The 23911-nt window shown below is 37.7% G+C and overlaps 1 protein-coding gene across 5 annotated transcripts in view; it reads right to left on the bottom strand.

Annotated features, from left to right (window-relative positions):
- AKAP7 (A-kinase anchoring protein 7) overlaps positions 1 to 23911 on the bottom strand; it is a 129154-nt gene that overhangs the window by 81024 nt on the left and 24219 nt on the right. For all 5 annotated transcript variants that reach the window (XM_075924179.1, XM_075924178.1, XM_075924176.1 and 2 more), the window contains one exon: positions 4216 to 4328. In XM_075924179.1, the coding sequence (XP_075780294.1) occupies positions 4216 to 4328 (113 nt within the window). The remainder of the gene's footprint in view (positions 1 to 4215; positions 4329 to 23911) is intronic.

Genomic DNA, 23911 nt, shown 5'->3' with positions numbered 1-23911 from the left:
TGACAGGGATAAATTACAGTAACAAACAGTTACTATTGTTTCCAATGGAATTACAATATGCTCTCTTCAAAACAGTGTGCAGCAACTGTGCAATTAACTTGTCATCAGTGCAGTTAAAGCAAGCATTTACCTTTGGACCTAATTAACTGCTACACTGCAACCTGTACAGTCATTTGGATTAGTATTAATATTATTTAAATACTTCCAATCTGATTGCATTCACTTTCAAATAGTGTCAATGACTATGCAAGCTGTTGAGCAACAGTGAATCGCGCCTTATGCTTTTACTTTTAAAATAGTCTTGCCTTGGGGAGTTTTCATTCTTCTCCAAAATTGTCACATTGAATCTAAAGGGTTAAATTTGATAAACTGACTTCCACTTCCATTAAGTTGTTATGAACTATGTTCTTTCTCTCACCTTAGAAACTGGTGGGGGGATTCCAAAGAGATTTTCTCTCATCTGATTAACTCCAGGTAAATGTAGCAGCTGTTTTTATGCTTAATTAGCTTCTATTCCATTAAACAAAAAGAAATCTGACCTTTTACTTTTTTTGCTGCTTTAATTGTCTGAAGAGTAATCTCTAGAAGAGACTTAACCTATATAGAATTACAGAACTTTCATTTTGGACTCAGTATTTTTCATTATTTTACTACCTTTGAAAAGTAAAAGCTTTTCAAAATTTTTGTTCCTCAAGAATTTCATTCTCTTCTCTTGGAACTATAGAATAGCCAGAGAAAGGGACCATTTTATCAGTTTTCCCAAAATGTAATGTTTAATGAATTTGGTGAGATCATTAGTGTTGGGGTAACTGTTTTTTTTAAGTCAGAAAACCCTAAAATTACAATGACTTCTCTCCTGAATGTTTATAACTACTGAACTGGTACTTCATATTTTAAAATTATTTTTATCTACCAGTTGTTACTTAACAATGCTATATATAAGCTCTATCATAACCTTTATCCATTTTTCACTGTTACTTGTAATGCTATATGCTAATAGGAAATATACATAAAATTGTTTAAACAATAAGAAACAAAGAATGATAGTAAATGCTGCTGCTTACAATGGAGAGAACTTTGAGCAGGAAACATCCCAATTAAAAGTGTTTCCCATTATTCAATATCAGTCTCCTATGGTATTTTTCTATGGTATATCACTTAATATCTAAGCCACTAGTATATTTATTATTTAGTGTTCTGGAAAAGTAATGTGCATTAGGATGACAGTAATTTTATTCTGTTATTAATAGCTATGGAGATCAACACATTAGTGTACTGAACAGCATTATGAAACCTGAAATGTAATGTAGATAAATGTAAAATAATTCATATGACCCAAATGACCTCTGACGTTAAAATAAATAACAAAATTAGACATAATTGAGTAAGCATTGAAGATCTCTCTGCAGTGGTACAACTTTTACAGCGTTAAGTGCTATGCCAGCCAGAACTTATGTCCTGAAATCGTTAGTTCCTTCCTAGATTTCATAGATTGTATTTATGTTCTTCAAGTACGGTGGCATATCGATAAAGTTGTATATTTTTAAAACTTTACAATGAAAGATTTTACTCAATTAAACTATTTAATTTTCTGCTTAAGCATTTTTATACCTGTTGGGAGTACTCCCAAAGTTGTTTGTGAACATTTCCCACCAATATACTTTATCAAAATAAAACACTTTAGCTTGTTGTGTTTAAATTTTAAATGTCAAAAGCTCCTTTTTCTTCTCATACAAAATTTTGACAAATATGTGAGATCCAGGAATAATTTCACTTATGAATGTCAAATAAAAGGTTGGTAGATTCACCTAGCATGCTACATAGGGGCAGAAAAAATAGTTGTGTGGAAATTTAACAATAGGAACAGGAGAGCAATAAGAAACTTGGATAGAGTAGTTATTGTGGGTCATCTTTTTGTGTGGTGTGATCATTTTTATGTTTTTTCTCTTTCTTACCATTACTGCAATGTACCTTTATTGATGCACTATTAATAATAATAATGATTCTTAGCTCATATGTTAAACAAGCTAGTATGGAGTTTTGTGTGAGTAAAGCTAGTAATATTAACCTTAAGAGAGTAATTAAGAGGACGTGTCATATCTCTTTCCTTGTTCTTCTGGAATTCAGCATAGTATATGCAGTAAAAAGAGAGGTCACAATTTGCATTCTTTGCATAATCCAGCTATGAATTAAGATCTTTGTTTCAAAACTGGTCTTTTCTGCCATCCACTGTCAACAGGAAACAATCCAAACAAATCATTGTTTCATCTGCACACATGCAGCATAATTTTTTTTCAGAACATTATCTGTATCCTGATGTACATGCTATCGTTAAAAACTGGGTATCCATAAGCACTAACTCCTGCCTGCCCCCAGTGTATAAACATGTAACCACTAAAAATTTCAGCAGTTACACATTTACACAAACACACGGTTATTAAAACTAGTTCCTAGTTAAAACTTCCACTTCTTTCATGTGGTAAACAGGTGATGGAAGAAGAAAGAAAAACAACCTTTTTATCTTATAGGTAAAACTTGAGTCTTAAGCCATGATATAGTAAAGTATTTAAGGATGTCCTTAAGTCTTTTGATGAATCAGGACCTCAGTAGATGGACCATGCAAACAAACTATTGGTCTAACATGGAAAGTTGTAGCTGAAGAATTTCATACCTTTATATTAGTGATAGAAATGTAGCCTTTATATTGTTCCACATACATATTACTATAATTGGATTGCTTGGAAATGCCTTTATTTATGATAGAGCATCTTTTGTTGAAGTTAACACCCTGATGACACAATAATGCTTAACATATCCTCCACCCCACATGAACTGTAACTGACTTTCCAAATGGACTACTCATACAATTCAGTGTCCTGCCATTATAAATTAAACTTCACACAGACAGTAATTATTGTACTAGGTTTAGAAGACAAAAAAATCCTGACTTATCAAGACCACCTCAAAAGATGGGACAAATACAGCTAAGATTTGTACACTGTATCAGCAAATAACAGTGATTAAATTTTGGAATTAGAAAAGTTATTTCAAATACATGTTTCTAAGCACATTTACTACAAACTATAAAATCAATTTAGCTACACCATTCATATTGTTTCTGTCTATATCGCAGTAAAGCAATTGCTTTTCCAGCTAACCAAAGACAAAAAAAGTAACATTTAATTCAGTATAACTGAATGTGTTCTAAAAACTCAGTTCAAGCAAAGCAAATATTTATTACTTAACACTTACAAAATATCCCAGATGAAACCCTGGCTCAACTGAAGCCAGTACAGATTCTGTCATTGACTTCAATGAGCCCAGGATCTCACATCAGCTTTATTGCAATGGCTCCTCCCCCCCCCCCCCCCCCCTTTGTTTTTCTTTTTCTTTTTTCCAGTAAGCTTCAGAGAAAATTAACTCGGTGGGTGAGTGGGTGGGTGGAAGGGGAAAGAAGTTTGTTCAAAAGTACAAAAAAGAATATGTCAGAAAGTCCAGAACTAGCTGGATTTCACATAATTTGCAATGAACAAATGAATATCTCATTTACACTTTCAAAAGTTGAGATTAAGAGCAGATATTTTGAAGCATTGTCCTCTGCATCAATTCTTTATCTGAAAATATAGAGTTAAAATATCTTGCCATTATGGCCGATCATCAATTGCTGTTCCTTGGTTCATGCAGAAAGTTGTTTGCCTTTTTTGTTTTCCCAAGAGAATGGAAAGTGGAATGCCTGTACTGGGAGAGGATAATGCAGTTGCAAGAAAAACAGGAGGACCTCCCGTTAAGCCTCCCTTAAAAGACAGCCTGAAAGATGATATGATCTGTCAGCTCATATTCTTTTAAATGCACTTCATTCCACGGTCAGCAACTTTTCATGCTGAACAATAAATTTCCATACAATTCAAACCTCTTTATTTAAGGTATGCTGGATCAATACTCTAGACAATAACAGTAATCTTTAGATTCTTTTGCAAGAAAAAATAGACAATTGTTATCAAGAATAGTCTTTTGAAATACAATTCAGGACAAAATGTTATAGTTTTTTCATAAAAGACTAATCATTTAAAATCTTACCAGTCCACCTGGTTACAAAGAAGTCAAACCTGGACTGCACTAGAATATGGCTCAAGTAAACCTGATGTACTTTCCCTGCCTTTTCTGAAATAAACATTTTAGATGGCTGCTGTTATGTTGCATGAAATGTAAGCTTACCTGCTTACGTAGCTTTGGTGATTTTGACAGCTTCATGAAGGTCAAGTGAGGTTTTAAAGCTCTGTTTTCTCCTGCCAAGAGTCCCTTTTTCTGAAATATCTTTTTCATTGTCTCTGGAAAAGGAAAAATGCAGAGGCACTAAGATACCAAATACTGTGTATTCTTAAAAATGTGCTTTCAATTGTAATATGAGTCACATCCATCCCACATGAAAAGTGAAGATAATCAATAAGGGAAAGACAACTTTCTGATTCCTTTCAAAGTTGCATGTTACATCTGAACAGATCAATCTGATAGTTGCAGCTGATCTGGGACACATTGCTTTATTTAAAAAGAAATCATTGGCAGTCTAAACCAATCAATATCCAGTCTAAAATCTGTTCTTCCTACCATAATTGTACCTTTACATTTACATTGTTCCAGAACCACAATGGTTGAAAATGGTTTTCTGGACTTCACTAAACACAGGAAACCAATTCTGAGTCAAATTCTATGGTCCTAATTTGAATGAAATTCCAATTTCTGGTCAAGAGAGTTTTGCTTAATAATCACCAAATGTAGCCTAAGTGTAGATTGAGAATAGATCAAATGTGATGTATATCTTCACTGCCTCATAATTAATTAAAAATAAACAAAAAGGAAACATCTGCCAGTTGCCTTTCTTATGCCTATGTAAAGTGGAAAGTTCAACTGACTGGGAAGACTAAAACTTTTTGCTTGTGGCAATTTTCCTACAAAGGAGGTCAGGCCTTTTACATTGATTTCTCTTACTTCTTCGGAATCCACCTACTTAGAACAATATATACGTATTCAACTCACTGGAAGTCAATTCATCACAACTAAAATTGACACTAATGAAATCTATCATAGTGATCTTGTACCCTATTAGATCAGATACTATCTTTAGCCCATTTGAATACTACATGGAGTGGATGGAACTGTGTGTACTAGGGCATATCTACACTAGTGCACTCATTAAAGTTAATATGAATCAACTAAATATATAATGTCAATGTGCATTAGCTAAAGCATGCTAATCTCCCATGTGGATGTTCTCACTTAGTATTAGAGTGGTCTTATTTTGCTGCAACTTAATCCTCCTCATAATTTTTTTTTAAATACTCTCTGAAATTGTACCTTAGAAAATTAAAACTAAAAGTTGTTTCCCAGATAATGTTTTTATAAATAAACTAAACAGGTTAAAGTTTTGTATTTTTACAAGTTTCTCTGGGGTAGCCGCGTTAATCTGTATCTCCAAAAACAATGAGGAGTCGTGTGGCACCTTAAAGACTAACATATTTATTTGGGTATAAGCTTTTGTGGGTAAAAATCACTTCATCAGCTGCATTGGAGTGGAAATTACAGAAGCAGGAATATATACATGTACTAGTATATCAAAAGAAGAGAGTTACTTATTAAGTGTAGGACCAGTGTTAGTGAGGCTAATTCAGTCAGGGTGGACTCACTCCCAGCAGTTGATGGGGAGGCATGAATACCAAGAGAGTGAAAATTGCCTTTATATTAAGATAACTGTCTTAAATTCTTATTCAGTCCTAATTTGAACATATTGAATTTGCATAAGAATTGCAGCTCTGCTGTTTCTTTTTGTAGGTTGGCTACTTTTAAATGCAGTATTGAGTGTCCAGGGATGTTGAAGTGTTCTCCTACTGGTTTTTGTGTGTTACCTTTTTTGATGTCTGATTCGTGTCTATTTATCCATTGGCATAGAGACTATCCGGTTAGGTCAATATACATGGCAGAAGGGCATTACCGGCACATAATAGCACATATCACGTTAGTTGATGTGCAGGTGAATGAGCCCCTGATGATGTGGCTTATGTGATTAGGTCCCATAATGATGTAGAAATGTGCTTTTATATATACTCATTGACTTCCCACTTTTAGTTGATTTTCGTTAACTTTTCTGGGCGTTTATGTTCAGCATTTGTGTCTGTAGACAAGTCCTTAAGAGTTCTTAATAGGACGACTCGCAGTATATAAAGTTAAGCATGTGCTTAAACTTTCATAGAATCAAGTTGTAATGGGGCACTGTTAAATTTTAATTTAAATCCCTGTTTACAGTATGTTGTAAAGAAAATCCTCTGAATTTGAAAAGACGTAACCTACATTATCTTTCATATCCTATAACTGAGTATTTCCCCCAAGGACACTGAAAAAATTCACAACTAGAACTAAAAACTAGCCTATTTATAATATTAATTAGGAAACAAATTTTATTTAAGTTTCTAAGATATAATTACATAGTGTATTTTAAACTTAAATGATGAAAAATATATTTTCCCTACCATATTTTTTTCAGTTTATTAAAAGAAGATCTACCTGTAAGTAGTTGTCATTTGGCCATATGTTTAAAATATAGGTCCTGATCTTGCAATTATGCATGTGTTGTGATATGCCTATGAGTAGATTAATTTGAGTTCAACAAGACTATTCAAGTACTAAGTTATGCACATGTTTCAGTGTTTGTTGTACAGGGCCCATATGTAATAACAAATCTTTACCAAAATGGTGATACAAATGTAGCCGTGTTAGTCTGGTGTAGCTGAAACAAAATACAGGACTATGTAGCACTTTAAAGACTAACAAGATGGTTTATTAGATGATGAGCTTTCGTGGGCCAGACCCACTTCCTCAGATCAAATAGTGGAAGAAAATAGTCACAACCATATATACCAAAGGATACAATTAAAAAAAAAAGAACACATATGAAAAGGACAAATCAAATTTCAGAACAGAAGGGGGATGCGGGAGGGGGGAAGGTAAATGTCTGTGAGCTAATGGTATTAGAGGTGATAATTGGGGAAGCTATCTTTGTAATGGGTAAGATATCTTTGTTGAGACCCACGCATAGAGTGTCGAATTTTAGCATGAATGACAGTTCAGAGGATTCCCTTCCCCCGCATCCCCCTTCTGTTCTGAAATTTGATTTGTCCTTTTCATATGTGTTCTTTTTTTTTTAATTGTATCCTTTGGTATATATGGTTGTGACTATTTTCTTCCACTATTTGATCTGAGGAAGTGGGTCTGGCCCACGAAAGCTCATCATCTAATAAACCATCTTGTTAGTCTTTAAAGTGCTACATAGTCCTGTCTTTACCAAAATGTTTTTTTTTATTGCATTGTTTGTTTTAGGGTTACCTTTGAGTGGTTTCAGCCTTTTAAACCAAAAAATAAACCAGAGTAATTACATTTCTTTAAAGAATATGTAGGGGTCAATCCTATAATTATTTCTGTGGCCATCAAGGGTTCTTGTAGCAGAACTAATAAGAGGGAGGATTGTTGGAGGAGTGGGTGCACCTCCTACATTGTGTGGAGCAGAATTTTAGGGTGGTTCCCAGCACATTAAGGCACTAAGGATAGGAAGGGCACGGTAGACTAGAAGATTCACTCTTATGTAGGTCCTCCCATATCTGCAGAGGGGAAACATCAGGGTTCGGTGACCTATCCTATTGTATACTCAAGGCTGTAACAGTGATTGAAGAGTGGCTCTGTAGAGCAGATTCCCAATCTATGGAAGTGAATCACTCTCTATTCTCTCATGAGTTTCCATCTTGGCTATTCCGGCGGTAAAACAGGGTTGAAGATTTTCCCCAGAGAGTAACATTTTATAACAGAAAAGAGAGAACATGTGAACATTCTAAATCTGAGTATGGTTTTATTTACTTTCAAGACTAATGCCTCCCCCCACCCCACAAATCTTTCGAGACTGGATTCTGTTCCCATTGAAGTCAACGGCAAAACTCCCATTGACTTTAATGGGAGCAGGATCCAGATCTATTTTTGTAGCAGCCAAAAGTAACTAACAAACTCCAGAAGTTCTGTTGGCATCAGAGGAAATATTTATAAAAAAAGAGAGAAAAAAAAATTCTTGTCCTTTTTTTGACCAACTTTAAACTCACAGATCCCAACTACGTGTGATACAGAAGTTAGGTCAGATGAAAGGAAAATAAAACTAAAATTTCATCCACTCATTTTCAACAGTGCTTATCCTAATCGTGAATATATAGATGCATTCAATAGCATATTTTTAATGTTTCATAGTGTAAATTAATGCTCCTAGGTTCTATTTCCAGCGCTGCCACCAACCAGCTGTGTGACCTTGGGCAAGTCACTGCTTCTTTCTGTGCTTTACTCTCTGCTCCTATCCATTGTCTGGTCTATTTTGATTGTAAGCTCCTAAAGCATTTTGAGATTTACTGATGAAAGTACTATATAAGAATTGGGTATTGTATTTTTATGGTATAACATTTTTTTCTCTTCTCTTTCTCTCTGTTCTATCTGTGAATCACTTGTGTCTCACTTGAGGCTGGCCCACTCCTCTGGAATGAATTTAATCCTGAAAAAGGGAAACTAATAGCCGAGATGTGTCCATTAGTTTAAAATATACTCCAAAAATGTACATTTGTTTTCAATCCTTAGTCCTTTTGTCTAATTGAATTTATGTAAGGAAGACTGCAATATTTTTCCTGTATTTAGAGAAGCAAGGTTTAGAAACATGGCTATGTGTCAAAAGTTTTTCCATTAAAGTACCAATTTAACATACTGAAGTTACAAGCAGACTGAATTTTGGCCCTTTAAAACATAAAAACAACTCAGTTTAAACTATTTTTCTTATTAATACAGCAACTGGAGATTAATACGCCAGCACCAACATTAGCGTTTCTAGCTGTTCAGCTAATGTTACAATACTGTAAATGGGATGTACCATTTACTTATGGTAGCAGGTGCATTCTAATGAGATGGACATATTCAGTGTGAGATTTGTTTGCATGTGTGAGATCCATAGGCATGTCACTGTTTGCTCTGTTTAAAGTGCCAGATATTTATGAATATGTTTTACCTATTTCTACATTTGAAACAATGTTTTATATGTCCTTGTGGGACATGCATTTGAGGAATTATGCTCTGTGGTCCTGCCATGGATTATATATAGCTGTCCAGGCAAATGTCAGTGATCATCAGATTAGCACATCAGAAACTGACTATTAAAAATAAGTGTTTGATGCTACTTCTGATTTAGATATATATGTTCAAAACCATGCAGTTGGTAACTTTATTCATGGGATTCCAAGCATCCTCAGATTTTTCTTTGTTGTTGATAGGTGAAACAATCTGCTGAACAAAGAAGTGATATTACATTTATTTTTTAAAACAACCGCATTGCTGTGTAGCAAATCCATGTTATAGTCATCATGGAGATTGGAGTATTTGATTTGTATTATTTTGTGTACTTATCAGCCTCACAACAAAGAAGGATTATTCTTATAAAGACAAACAACTCTGAACAAGCCTTTGATGCTTTGTCTCAAGCCAGTGCACTGCTTTGTTTTGTCTGTCTGCTTAAGGCCGTGTTCTGCCACCTATACTTAAGCCCTATAGGTCCCAATGCAATCAAGATTTGCATAAGTGGCCCTATGCACCCATATTGGGACCAACTGGCACAGTACAGCCCTGTGCAAGTACAGGAGTCCACGTACACATCTGATTGCAGTCCTATTGATTTTAATAGCAGTATTCATGGACTACAGTGCTACTCAATGTGAGTATAGGTGGGAAAAGTGGCATCTTAGATTGTAAGTACCATTAGGGCAGCCATGGTTCATGTCTCTTGTTGTCTACCAGCTGTGACCAACCTTCTAGTATAGCTCTGTTACAAGGTCTCTGACTTTATAGAAGATGTTTTGCAAAACACACTCATGTTTTTATTTTAAAAACAAGGTGCTGTGCCTGATGATAAAAGTGTATTGTTTTAGTATTGTTTAGTAATTTCAGGTTTCCAAGGAATTAAGTATATGTGTCTGCCTGTACCATCCCCACATACTGCCCACTGCAGGAGATGTTCCAAAGTGTCAGAGGAAGGAGAAGCTGTGTGCCCCAGTGATTCCCAACTGCTGCATCTAATACCGCTGATGCAGGGCTCCATGCATTATAATTTAAAATGAAGATGAGAATACACAAGTGAAAGGATAATGTGATTATGAGAGCACATGAGAGGCTAATACATGAGTCCTGAATACAACAAAAAACGTACTCGGTTTTTAAAGTAATTTTTAAAATGTTATTAGGCTGTTGGCTATAGACCTCCTTGAAGTGGGTTTTAAGAAGGCATAACAGTGTAGGGAGAGGGAGGCATGCCAGATGGGATCAAAAAGGAAGTTCCAATTGTAGGAGTCTGCCTGAAATCAGTTATGGAGGCATGGAAGAGGACATGTAAGAATAGTTATTCCGAAATAGCTTATTTTGAAATAGCACATCTACACTACAGGGAAGCCTCAAAATTAGTCCAATGCAGGCTTCCCTAATGTATACGTGGTATCTCAATTTAGAGCCCCATGAGGCACTGGGGAGGAATAATTTAGAATGAGCCTGGCGAGGGGCTATTTCAAAATAGCAGCAACGGAGCATCCACACGTGCCTTATTTCAAAATAGCTATTTTGGAATAGGCGTTATTTCTCGTAGAATGAGTTTTACAGCTTTTGGAATAAGCCGTCCATTATTTTGAAATTATTTTGAAATAATGGAATGGCTGTGTAGACGTTCACATTGTTATTTCGAAATAACACTATTTATCTTGAAATAACGGTACAGGGTAGACACATCCTCAGAGGGGAATCCAGGTTGAAAGCTGATGATGAGCAAAGAACGTAAAATGACACAACAGCCCAAAGTTGGGAAGAGAATTTGTGGAGGGACTTGAATAAGAAGTATTGCATTTTATTTGGGAGAGAGTATAAAGCCAGTGGCAGGATCACTAATTGTACAATCCCCTATGTTCAGTACTAAGTGAGTATGTTGCATTTCAATTCATAAATCAATATTGCCTTTCCCTAGTCTAATAAGATTCAAGCTTGCCTTTATTAGTCTTACAGTGACTTTGCTGTGTCAAAAGCATAATCTCCAAAACTCAAGGTTATTTTTGTCCTCTTTTTAAATTACTTTCTAGCACTCATTACTGAACAATCTTTTGTGCTATTCGACATTCTCTTAAGTATCACTTTATTTTCTTAATGTTAGCTTTGCCCCATGTCACTTCGATCACTTACATTAGATACTGCTGCATCCATTACATAATTTTTTTCTATATCATATTTCATCCTTAATTATGGGAAAGTTGCTCAAAATAATTACATGTGTAAGAACTCAAAAATGGAGCAGCTAAATCAACAGTGATACATACAGTATAAACTGTATTTAAGCATAGACTGTGAAAGACAATTAGATCTGTGCATTTTCCTCTACTGTTCTGTTATCTTGGAAACTGGTTCATGATCTACATTCAATTTTTTAAAAGGCAAAGCTAGACATGGTAATTTCTCTTTATAAATGACATGAGATTCTGTAAGAATTTGTGTATTTTACAGTTATAAAATGAAAAGAAATTATAGGTGGTTGAACATGTCAATGCAATCTGATTTTTTACATTACTTCAAAGTGAACCGACGTCTTAAAATATGTAATTCATAAACCTTGTATCTTTTGACAGCTTTTCAACATATTTTGCCAGGTATCACTTAGTGGAAGTGTTGGTTGGCAAGGAGTTGTTAAGCTGCTACAGGAAAGATACATGAAAAGCTGTAAGGGCCTATTCCTGCACCCCTTACTCAGGCACAACTCCCATTGACTTCATGAGGGGGCAATTTGCTTCCGCTGATTATCTGCCCTTAGTTTTTCCCTGAGTAAGGAATTGAACCAAACCTGACATTTGTGAAAATTGCATTAAGAAGCCACATTCACATTTCTGACCTCAGCAGGCTGCATAGTGTGTAAGGCAGTACAGCACCAGGCTCTGATTTTGAGTAGTGTGAAGAGATTTTTTCACTATTTTATGTGAAATAAAATAAAATAATTTGGTTTAGTAAGTAGGATATGGGAAACTGGAATTCTAACGCCAGCTGTCACTGACCTGCTGTGAGCAAGTCAGTTCTCTCTCTGCCTCTATTTTCTCTCCTGCCCTGTGTCTATGTTGTCTGTTTATACTGTAAGCTCTTCAGACCAGGGATTGTTGCTTACTGTTTGCATGAACAGCAACTGGCAGAAAGGGACCTGAAACTCGCTGTGGGCTTCTGGCTGCTATAAATACTAATAATATAAATAATGACAATTATGGTACCTAAGAAGCCTAAGAGAATGATTTTAGTTGCTAATATTTCTGTTTGTATATCACAACTACGTACATAAATTATAGCACATTGTGCTGGGTAAACCTTTTGCAATCAAATTCATGATCTCAAAAGTATGATCACAGTGTCAAGTTGCTATCAGGGCCACCCTATTCACTGTGAGGCTGAAGGAAGCGATCTGATCTAAGGATGACTCTTGCTGTCCTTCATATAGACTGTGGGTCCTGAACAGCCCAGCAACCCAACTGGGCTTGAATTCATGCCACCTAACGGGCAGTGTCTTCTGCAGAGAGTAAGAAGGTGGCCCCTAGTTTTTTCTTTCTCCATTGAAGGAACATCATATTTTCTCTACGCACATTCAGCACCTCCCTAGTGTAGGAGTGTCTTTACGTGCCCACAGGTGTACAGAGGTCAAGAATCAATTTCCTTCTAGGTTTTTCCATTGTAATTTGCTTCAGTAGTGTTGGGTTTTGCCTACAGGGTATTTCAATCCCAGATACCGGTGGTCCAAGTTGTGTCCTGTTCAGGTCTACATCCTTAGTCAGGGAAAAACTAAAGGCAGATAATCAGCTGAAACAAGCTGCCCCCTCATAAAGTCCTGGGTATATAAACAGATGTTATTGTTCATAAAGCAAGGCCTAGAAAGAAGTTGCACCTAGTAACCTCTCTGTATGTGTATGGAATCTGTTGGCATTTGTGAGATAAGGCTTTACTGTTTACAACTCAGGGGGTATACTGTCCTGTAGGTTACCAATGCACATTGGCGTTCAGTAGTGCTTGTACTGCCACAGGTTGTTGGGATCAGGGCACTTTTCTATAAAAAGCACAGACAACAAGTGTACTTAAGACTATGGGAACAAATCTGGGTATACCTGGTGAAGTGCCTCACAATCTTAAGCACACCTGGTGAGTGTCCCATATGCACCACTGTGATTTCGTTCAGTCTAACTCCATACACTTCCTAGTCTTCCACATCAAATTTAAGGTCTTATCTTCCCCTGCAAGATCCTAACACATACTAGCTTGCACATATTTCTTATTAATTTCTTTCCATTTCCCTCCTGCAGTGTTTGCTCTGCCAAGCCACACTACCAACCTTCTGCTCATCCATGCAGCCCCTTACTCCTGACTACATGACCAGACAGCCCAATATTATCAAGACCATTCCAATATGGCTTTATCTTGTATATACAACTATACTAACTACCCACGAAAATAAGTCCTGTTTTTTCCCACTTGCTAACTTGTCACTCTACTCCAGATACTCTTGACCTAGTCCACCGGATCTTAAACTTTCCTACTTAAAGTCTCTACTTAAAAGATATTTCCTCCAAAAGGACAGTCCTCCCACAAGTATCAATCTATATGTATGAAAATCATTATAAACCATTTTCCTTCCCCAAAAAATCATGTGATTAATAACTCAAACTGAATATCCCCATTCAGATACATTTCTTTTGTTGCTTCCCACCTGGCCCCTCTTTCTGCACAAGTTCTTTTTGCATTTGTGTATAGTCTATGAATACTGTAAGTTTTCTGCAGCAAAGACTGCATATTGGTACGTTTCTGTGAATTAAGTAGAGTTCACTAGTGCAGTACATTTAATAGACTTTCACTGCTGGAGGCACAAGTTCAAATATTGAGTAAGCAAAATGTAAAAACTTGTTTATACTGTGCTAGATGGTAGGGACCATTTTTGATACTGACAAAAGCCATGAAACAATTTAGCATTCTTGTCAGCCTCTACCAATAAAGGAGGACTGAAATGAACGGGGCTGCTGTTTAGAACAAAGATTAAAAAGTGGCTGTGTGGGAGAAACTGCATAGCACTAGAAAGCACTAGCTAGTGCAATCAATCTTCAATTGAATGAGCACATAAGAAATGTGAACAACAGCAGATATCTTGCCTCTTGCAACCGTCTCAACAAAAATGGGAGTTTGCCACTTACTATTTTCACCAATGATACAATATGCATGTGTTTGCTTCTGTATGTAATTATATATTTCAAATCTTATTACCAGCACACTGCCATTTATTTTCAATCTTAAATGAGTTTCATTTACTTGCTATGGATAAGTCAAGTTCTTGGACTGAATAGCTTAGATTAACATTTTGCTACCAGCTGTATAATGACCCTTAAGTAATAGAAAAATAGACCAAAAGCAGAGAAAATCAATAAATCACAAAAGCACACTTTCAATACATTACATATAATTGGAAATAGGGCTGATTTTTGTTTGTTCTGTATAAAATTGGTTGCATCTCTGTTAAAATCACAATAGCTTTTAACATAGCATATTCTATAAAAAAATACAGCAACTAAATGATTTATTAGACATCTGCTTTTGTCAGTTGTATCAAAGTAGGCTGTATGTATGTCTGTGTGATCTTTTTATAGTGTATTTCCTTCCATTACAGTCATTAATATATTAGAACAATTCTTCAGTCACATCAAAACTTATTGACATAAAAAGGACCACAATGAAATGAAATAAATATTTAACATAAAACTCTTTGAGGTCTCTCAACTTCTCCACATTTATCTGATACTAGGTACTAGCTGCAAAAATGTAAAGTTTAATTGCTTAAACACTGAATTTAAAATCAGTTCAAATTTACATAGATGCTCTTTTTGTATAAATGAACTACAAATTAAATAAGTAAAATTTAAGATCAAAAGATTTTTTTCCATATTTTAAATACAATGTTTTATTAAAACAATTGTAATTTATAACCCTATACCTATTGTAAGGTTCTTTGGCTTGTGTCATACAAGAGATCACTAGATGATGAGCATAACAATCCTTTCTGTCCCCAATGCCTGTGAATCTCTGAAATCAGAGGCTATGTCTACACTCGCGGCTTCTTGAGCAAGAACGGCCGTTCTTGCGCAAGAATCTGCAGAGCGTCCACACTGCCCACCTGCTCTTGTGCAAGGAAATTTACAGTATGGCATGGTAAGAGAGGGATTATTGCGCAAGAGCTACACTCTTTTTTAACAGGTGCAAGCCCTCTTGCACAGGAGCTCTTGCCCAAAAGGGCAGTGTGGACACTCGGCAGGGGTTTCTTGCGCAAGAAAGTCCTATGGCTAAAATGGCCATCAGAGCTTTCTTGCACAAGAGAGCATCCACACTGCCATGGGCGTTCTTGCACAAAAGCACAGCTCGCACATGGCAGTGTGGATGTTTTCTTGCACAAGACTTCTTGCACAAGAACCCTTGCGCAAGATGTTCTTGCGCAAGAAGCTGCCAGTGTAGACATAGCCCAAATGTTGTAGTAATAAGAACCTGAAAGTCAAATTGAGGAACAAATGGAACTCACTTGATTGTCACTGTTCAATTAAAAAATAGAGCAAAAATATTGTCTACAAAACATGAGGGAGGATATCAGAATCTGTTCCTTAAGACCGTGGTAGTAAAAGATAATTGAAACTGAGTGGTGTTCTTAAACTACAACAATTTATTGTGATATTTTTGCAAACTACCATCATTAACATTTTAAATAATTAAAACTATACCATATTACCTTGAGCAGTAATTTAATAAATATATTATATTAGTCCTAGGTACGATATGAAAGTAAGGAATTGAAGCCTGAACAAGCATAACTTTGTTCAACAGCATCAGACCATGATGTGGACAGTGACGGCTGGTAATTAGAGCAGGCCTTGACAGTCACCATAGGGTCAGCATAGTAGACTGGCATTCTGTCGGGGGGGACGGGGAGGATGTCTACTGGTTGCAGCCCACCTGTGCTCATCAGGCTGTCCAGAGACTGGGAAGGTGCATTTGCATGGCCTTATTTCTAGAGTCCTCTAATTCCATGGATATTTGCTTTATATCCACGGATATCTGCATCCACAGATGTCAGTGCTGATATCCGCGGCTCATTTTTGCGGATACAAATTTAGTGTTTGCACAGGGTTTTATTTATTCCTGACAAATAGCAGGTGTATGAAGAGCCCTTGCTAGTAAGGGAACACTATCGTTACGCTCTATAGCCATTATCTGGTCGTAAGTGCAGATGGTCGTAAGTGGAAGTGGCCGTAAGTCGGGGAGCGGCTGTACTCTGAATTGTTTCCCAGAAAAAGCAAACATCAGAACTGTATTCACTCTGTGCTTCCACTCAGGCTCACCACCCTTACATAACATACAAAGGATTGACATGGTATGTGTCTGGCTTTCAGAGAGATCCGCAATGAAAGGAAATCCAACTTGTTGTTGTTGTTGTTGTTAAGTTAAACACACGGTAGAACAGTTTGCTTTTTTGTGAACATTCTTCACTTTTGGAAACACTAGGATTAACTAAAAATCCCTGCTTTGTTCATGGAATATAGGCTCCCTCTGGTGGTCAGAACACTACCTATAAGCTAATAATTAGAACCTGAGTCTCATCCAAAGTCTGTGAAGTTTATAGGTAGGTATGTTTACTGTTTCAGTGATATTCAGTTAAAATGCCATTGATGATTTAACATGATAAAAATTCATAACTTTGCACCAAACAGTATATTTAACATTTTGCTAAAACATGGAATCACAGAATACAAGAACTGGAAGGGACCATGAGAGGTCATCCACTCCAGTCCCCTGCACTCACAGCAGGACCAAGCAGCATATAGATGGTCCCTGGCAGATGTCTGTCTAATCTGCTCTTTAAAATCTCCAATGATGGAGATTCCACTACCTTCCTAGGCAATTTATTATAGTGCTGACAGGAAGTTTTTCCTAATGTCCAATCTAAACCTCCCTTTCTGCAATTTAAGCCCATAGCTTCTTGTCCTATCATCAGAGGTTAAGGAGAATGATTTGTATTCATCCTCCTTGTAACAAACTTTTAAGTATTTGAAAGTTATCATCATGTCCCATCTCAGTCTTCTCTTTTCTAGACTAAACAAACCCAGTTTTTTCAGTCTTCCCTCAGAGGTCATAATTTGTAGACCATCAATCATTACTGATGCTCTTCTCTAGACCTTCTTCAGTTTCTCTACATGTTTCCTGAAATATGGTTCCCAGAACTGGATACAATACTCCAGTTGAGGCCTAATCAGCATAGAGAAGAACAGGAGAATTACTTCTCATGTCTTGCTTACAATGCTCCTGGCAATGTATCCCAGAATTATCTTTGTTTGTTTGGTGGGGGTGGGGTTTTTTTGGGGTTTTTTTTTTTTTTTTTTGCAACAGTGTCACATTGTTGATTCATATTTAGCTTGTGGTCCACTATGACCCCTAGATCCCTTTCTGTAGTACTCCTTCCTAGATAGTCACTTCCACTTCTTCTTCGAGTGGTCCCCATGGGTGCTCCACTCTTGGGTGTCAGGTCCCGTCCCGGCGCTGCGAAACCAGGATGGGACCCGACATCAAGAGTGGAGCACCCACGGGGACACATCTCGAAGAACCATCGTTACTTCACCGGGTGAGTAACTTCTTTTTCCCATTTTGTATGCGTGAAACTGATTGTTCCTTTTAAGTGGAGTATTTGGCATTTTCCCTTATTGAATGTGCCTATTTACCTCTGACCATTTCTCCAGTTTGTCCACATTGTTTTTAATTATAATACTATCATTCCAAAGTACTTGCAACCCTCCCTGGCTCTTGTAGAAGAAAAAAGAACATGAAGTAACATTACAGATTCTGCCAACAATGTAACACATCCTTTTAATCAATTCATTTAGAATTCCTATAATAACCAAAAGACTGATTCTGGTCTCATTTACACCGGTTTTTTTTTAAACACTTGCTGGACTCACTCCTGATTTATGATTGTAAAAGTGAGATGAGACAGACACTGAATCTTCATAAATCAAAGTCTATTTTCCTTGAATACAATGGTTTACAGTAGTGTATCTGTTCTAACCAATCTTGAGCGTTTCACTTCCATTAATACACTACAAGTAACACCTTTTATAAGCACCTGGTCAGTCCGAATGGAGACTGCAAACATTCACCCCATTATACACAGTCCCCAAATGCTGATTAGGGCAAATCAAAAATAAATTATCAATAGCTACTTTGTGTTTAGTTCAGGAGTTCTAAAATTATACAGAAAAAAAACTCAGAAAGAATGAAATTATTTCTTAACTTTCTGTGTGGATCCTCATAAGGATGTTAAGGACTGGTCAACTATCTGATAAGCAAATGCCTCTAATCTTTGGCTCAGCTGTGCGGACTCTGCTCCTTTGAAATGCTGCCGTGGCATTTCAAAGCAGCAGCGCCGCATGTAGCCTGGGGTCAGCTGTTGACTCAGCTGATCCCGGGCTCCACACGGTATTTCCGCAGAACCCGGGATCAGCTGTGGAGTCCCCAGCTGACCCCGGGTTCTGGGGCAATGCAGTGTGGAATTCGTGGTCAGCTGGGGAGTCACCAGCTGATCCCAGGTTCCCCGAAATGCCGCGCAGAGCCTGGGATCAGCTGGGGAGTTCCCAGCTGACCCCAGGCTCCTCATGGCATTTCAAAACAGCAGTGCAGCATGACCCCGGGCTCCATGAGGGTGCTTCTGCTTTAAAATGCACAGGAGCCCCACCTGGGGACTTCTCGCTGGCCCAGGGCTGCACGCAGAGTTCTGCTTTTCTCGTTTGAAATGTAAAAGAGCCCCAGTGGGAGGAATGCAGAAGTGCCTATCGACAAGTTGAGTAGTCAATGGAAATTCCATCGACTACTCAACTAGTAAATTAACCAGTATGTAACATCCTAAGTTCCTGATAGATAATTCTATGGTGCTATATGTGTTCTAATTGTTTGTTGTGGGATAATTAAAAAATCAACCAACCCAAACAGAAAATCCATATTATGTCTGCTTTTGCCTGAATTTTTGCCTCGAGGTCACTTGAATTAGAAGCTTGCTGCCAGACATATGCTCACTGTTATAATGCTGTAGCAAATTCAAATGCTGTTACTATATAACATTCACAGAATTGAATGGGGTCTGGCTGGTGACTACTTTAATAATTTCCTATAATTTAGCACTAATGATAAATTGACAATGCCAAAAACTCAACTTACAATGCAGCAAATTTTTTTAGACTCAAAGTAGTAAAGTCATATTCCCATAATCTTAACTAAGTAACCCTAAAAACAAACAGAGTATTCTGGCAATCCTGTCAAGGAATTCTGTCCTCAATATATATAGTTGGTGCGCACAGAATTAAGTCATAGGGTTATAAAAGAGTGCTTCTCTTGGGGTCCAGGAGGTGGGCAGGCATTAGCCAGCCCACATTCTAAAGGACCCTCCCCCAGACTATAAGGAGGATCCAAAGATCCCTGGACACCAAATGATTCCGGAGCACAAAGAAAAAGAAAACAGGGGTGTGTGAGGGTTGAAGGGCTAAAACGAGGGAGCTGGATGGGTACACGGTCAGAGAACCCCAGACAGCGTCCACTACTCCTCGAAGGTCGAGAGAGAGCCAGTGGCTGCCACTCAGTAGAATTCTGCCCAGATTCATGAACAGATACAGGAGCGGAAATAGATACAAAAGAGTGCTAGAAGGAAAGTGTGTGCGCCTTAGACTAAATAGGTCTCTGTTCCCTGGGTAAACTGGTGGGAGAGGCTGGCCCAGAACCAGCATGAACTTTCCAGAAGCAGTCTGGACAATCAGGCAGCTGGAACACTTGGAGTTAATTAGGAGTCTTCCAAATCAAAGGGAGTCAGGCTAACTCAACCACCTGGGGCTAATCAAGACCCAATTGAGACTGGTTTTAAAAGGGCTCCTCTTCTGTTAGTTAAGGTGGCACACGAGGAGGAAGAAAAGAAGGAGCCAAAGTGCTACGAGTGAGAGGAGTTTGGGTGAGAACTGGAAGCTGCAAGGCAGAAAGAGTGTGTTGGAGAATCAGGTACCAAAGGAAAGGTACTGGGAGGGATTGTTTGGGGAAGTGGCCCAGGGAAGTAGTCTCCAGACAGGGAGTAGAGTAGAACAAATCCCATCTGTTGACACTGCCTTAGGGTCCCTGTGCCAGAACCCGGAGTAGTGGATGGGCCTTGGTTTCCCCCCCAACCCTCACCACACCACTACAAAGTCTGTCCCTGGATAGGGAGACCAAGACTACAGAAGGGTTTCACCCCTATACTATGGACTAACCTGTGATGAGTATGGCTCAGTAGGCTGTCAACCCTGCCTCTAGTAAAAAGAAAGAGGCCATGTTATGGGACAGAGCGACCCTCTGAGGCTGAACACTATCCACCAGAAGTGCAGGACCCACAGGCACAGCCAGAGATTTGCTACATATGTTACATGCTGATAAAATACTTGGCACAAATCAAGACACTAAAATAAAGGAAGATACCACCTGCAATATCTTACACTATTTTTTGTAGTCTACATCTACTATCATATGTTTGGACTATTTAGACATATAACCTGCTGAGTGTTAGTATATTAAATGCACTGTAGGAATTTCACTTAATGGTACATTTGTGCTAATAGATTTCTTAACATTTGATAAATTTATTGTTTCTGGCTGTACCTAAAATGTGCTAGATTAGGTACAAACACCATTGTGTGCCAAGAGAAATCTTAATTACAGAAAGCATAAAATAATAGATAGGGTTTACAGGCATTTTCTACTTGCTTCTAAATAACTGCTGTTATAAGCAGCAACAAACACCTAAAAACAACACTAAAACCATTTGGGCTGTCTGTTACATGTGATACTCAGAGCAACAGTAATCTGAAGTAATATTTTCAGCAACAGACAATGATAATACAGAAAAAAAACAGTATTCATTTCACACATTCACTGTAAGTGTGCAGTCAGGGGAATGCATATAATCTCAACTGATGTTCCCTGCCAGTAATATCAGACAACCAGCAATTTCATGTGTAAGTCCTGTATCAGGACCCTTCAAATGGTGTGGAATAATGGAAAATATCAAAGAAAATGCTACCAGTCAGGCTACAGACAGAGGTATATCAACAACCACATTTGTAGAGGTTACTGTTCTATCACCATGTGCACAATCAATTTGTAAGTTACCAATATTGACCATATTTCAGATAAGTCATGGGGAAAGGAAGGAGCTGTGATTTCAAGATCCATGAGAAATGTAACTACAGATTTAGTACAGGCAAATCACAAAGAAAATATGAATTGAAACTTGTCAATTCTAGAAAGCCTGCCATGAGTCTCACAATAAAATTCTGGCCCCATTGAAACCAAATGGAAATTTGGTCGTTGGCTTCTATAGGCCAGGATTACATACACTGTCTCTAAACCAGAATTCTGAGCTTTGGGTGAAAAGAATTTTTAACATTAAACTAAAAGCACAAAAATTCTGATCACAAAATAATTCAATCTTGGACAAATAAAACATGCTCAAAATCAACTCCAAACTGATTATATTTCTGCATCTCAAAAAATATGCAGTACACAGCAGAGTTACATTATGACAGTGCGCTATGTTGGCACTCGGGCTCTGATTCCAATATAATCTCAAGACACCATCTTTTCAAGCGATTGTTTTATTTGCAACTCACCTTCGCTCAGTGCTTTTGGATTAAAGGTTAACAGACTCAGTAATAAAACAAATAATAAAACAAAACCAAATCAATAACTGGTGGTCCTGATTAGGAACACAGGGAAAGAACAAGAAAATAGGAAATACCAAAAAGAGAAAAACTGGAAGATGAAGTTTCAAAAGTAGGGATCCAAAAAAAATCTCAGATCCAATGGAGATAAGCTTTCTGGGCTAATATGTTTTACTGGAGAGAAAACAAATAGGCAAGTGTATTACCACAATGAGCAGGAAAAAGAAGAGATACCTTACCAGTGACACTAATGGACTCTCATAAAGGCACCATGTTCTTGCGCTTTATTGGAAAGGTAAGGGAAAATTCAACACAGCCACAAAAGAGCTCCACTAGCAGTTCTGTCTACTTGACATGATATGGTATAAGAAAGTAAGAGGACGTATTGGAGGACTTCATAAAATAGAAAGCTTCCAGCTACAAAAAAAAAAAAAAAGGAAGCTATTTATCTTCTTGTAACAGAAGATCTTCAGAGTTTGTGGTCCCTATCTGTATTCTACCATGGATACACATGCACCAGAAACCGGAAAATTCTTGAATGTAGCATCTGTTGGTACATGCCAGTGTCCCTACTTTCTTTGAGTACCACATCAAGAGTGTAAGTTCAGGGCAGACCAAATGCCTCTCCAATTCCTTTTCTATCATGAATCTAGTCAAGATCCAAAGTGGTGTGGAAGAAAGACAGTAGTGGAATAAGATAGGGGATCATACATCTCAAAAAACTCCAGTTACAAAGTCAATGTCTTCTCTTTTCTCTTCTAATGCTGTTCCCTGTGTGTATTTCACTGTGGGTGACTGACAAGCAGTATTCAGAGTAGAACGGTACAAGAACGCAGATGGTAGAGCTGCTTGTAGAAGTATCTCAAATGATGCATCAGTGATGGAGCCCTAGACCAAGGCATATCTTCTGAATGTGTGGATGGAGCACCCTGCAAATATTACATGGGGTATCTATTGATGTGATGCTGTTGAGACTGCTTATGCCCTTGTAGAGAAAGCCCATACAACAGGTGGAGGAGGAAGATCTGTCAACTGATGACAAAATAAGATACGGCTAGAGTTTCACTGACAAAATACTATACAGCTTGTTCTCACACTCACTCTGCTATGGCAAACAGTTCTTCCTAGGCAGTGAGTTCCCATTTTACATGTATGCAAAGTATTAGTTTTTCTTAAATGATGTACATTGTATTTGTCTTTATTGACTTTCATCCTATTTATAAGACCATTTCTCCAGTTTGTCCAGGTCATTTTTAATTTTATTCCTATCCTCCAAAGCACTCGCAACACGTCACAATTTGGTATCATCTGAAAACTTATAAGTATACTCTCTATGGCTGCGTCTAGACTAGCAAGATTTTCTGCAAAAGCACTTGCTTTGGCGGAAAAACTTGCCAGCTGTCTACACTGGCTCCTTGAATTTGCGCAAGAACATTGATGATCTAATGTAAGATTGTCAGTGTTCTTGCGCAAATACTATGATGCTCTCGCTCAGGGATAAGCCCTCTTGCGCAAATGCTTCTGCGCAAGAGGGACAGTGTAGACAGGTAAAAACTGTTTTGCACAAAAAAGCCCCAATGGCAAAAATGGCGATCGGGGCTTTCTTGCGCAAAACCGCATCTAGATTGGCACGGACGCTTTTCTGCAAAAAGTGCTTTTGCGCAAAAGCATCCGTGCCAATCTATACGTTCTTTTCCGCAAATGCTTTTAACGGAAAAACTTTGCTGTTAAAAGCATTTGTGGAAAATCATGCCAGTCTAGATGCAGCCTATGTGATTCTGTAAACCACAGATGAAAGTACTGAACAGAACCACTCCTAGAACTGATCGCTGTGGGACCCTACTTGATATGCCCTTCCAGCTTGATTATGAAACACTGATAACTATTCTTTGGGAATCTGAGAGAGACTTTGATTCCCCAAATCTGAAGCCAGTACGTTTTAAATGTCAGATGCCTGACAGATAAAGGTTTCAAAATACTCTATCACAGTCAGATAAGACAGACCATTTCAATTGTTCTGTCATTTTCTTCAGGTG

This window comes from Pelodiscus sinensis, chromosome 3 (genome assembly GCF_049634645.1).
Source record: "Pelodiscus sinensis isolate JC-2024 chromosome 3, ASM4963464v1, whole genome shotgun sequence".
In the NCBI taxonomy this organism is placed as follows: domain Eukaryota; kingdom Metazoa; phylum Chordata; order Testudines; family Trionychidae; genus Pelodiscus; species Pelodiscus sinensis.
The sequence above is the reverse complement of the archived record's forward strand: the minus strand, read 5'-3'. Positions and strand labels throughout refer to the sequence as shown.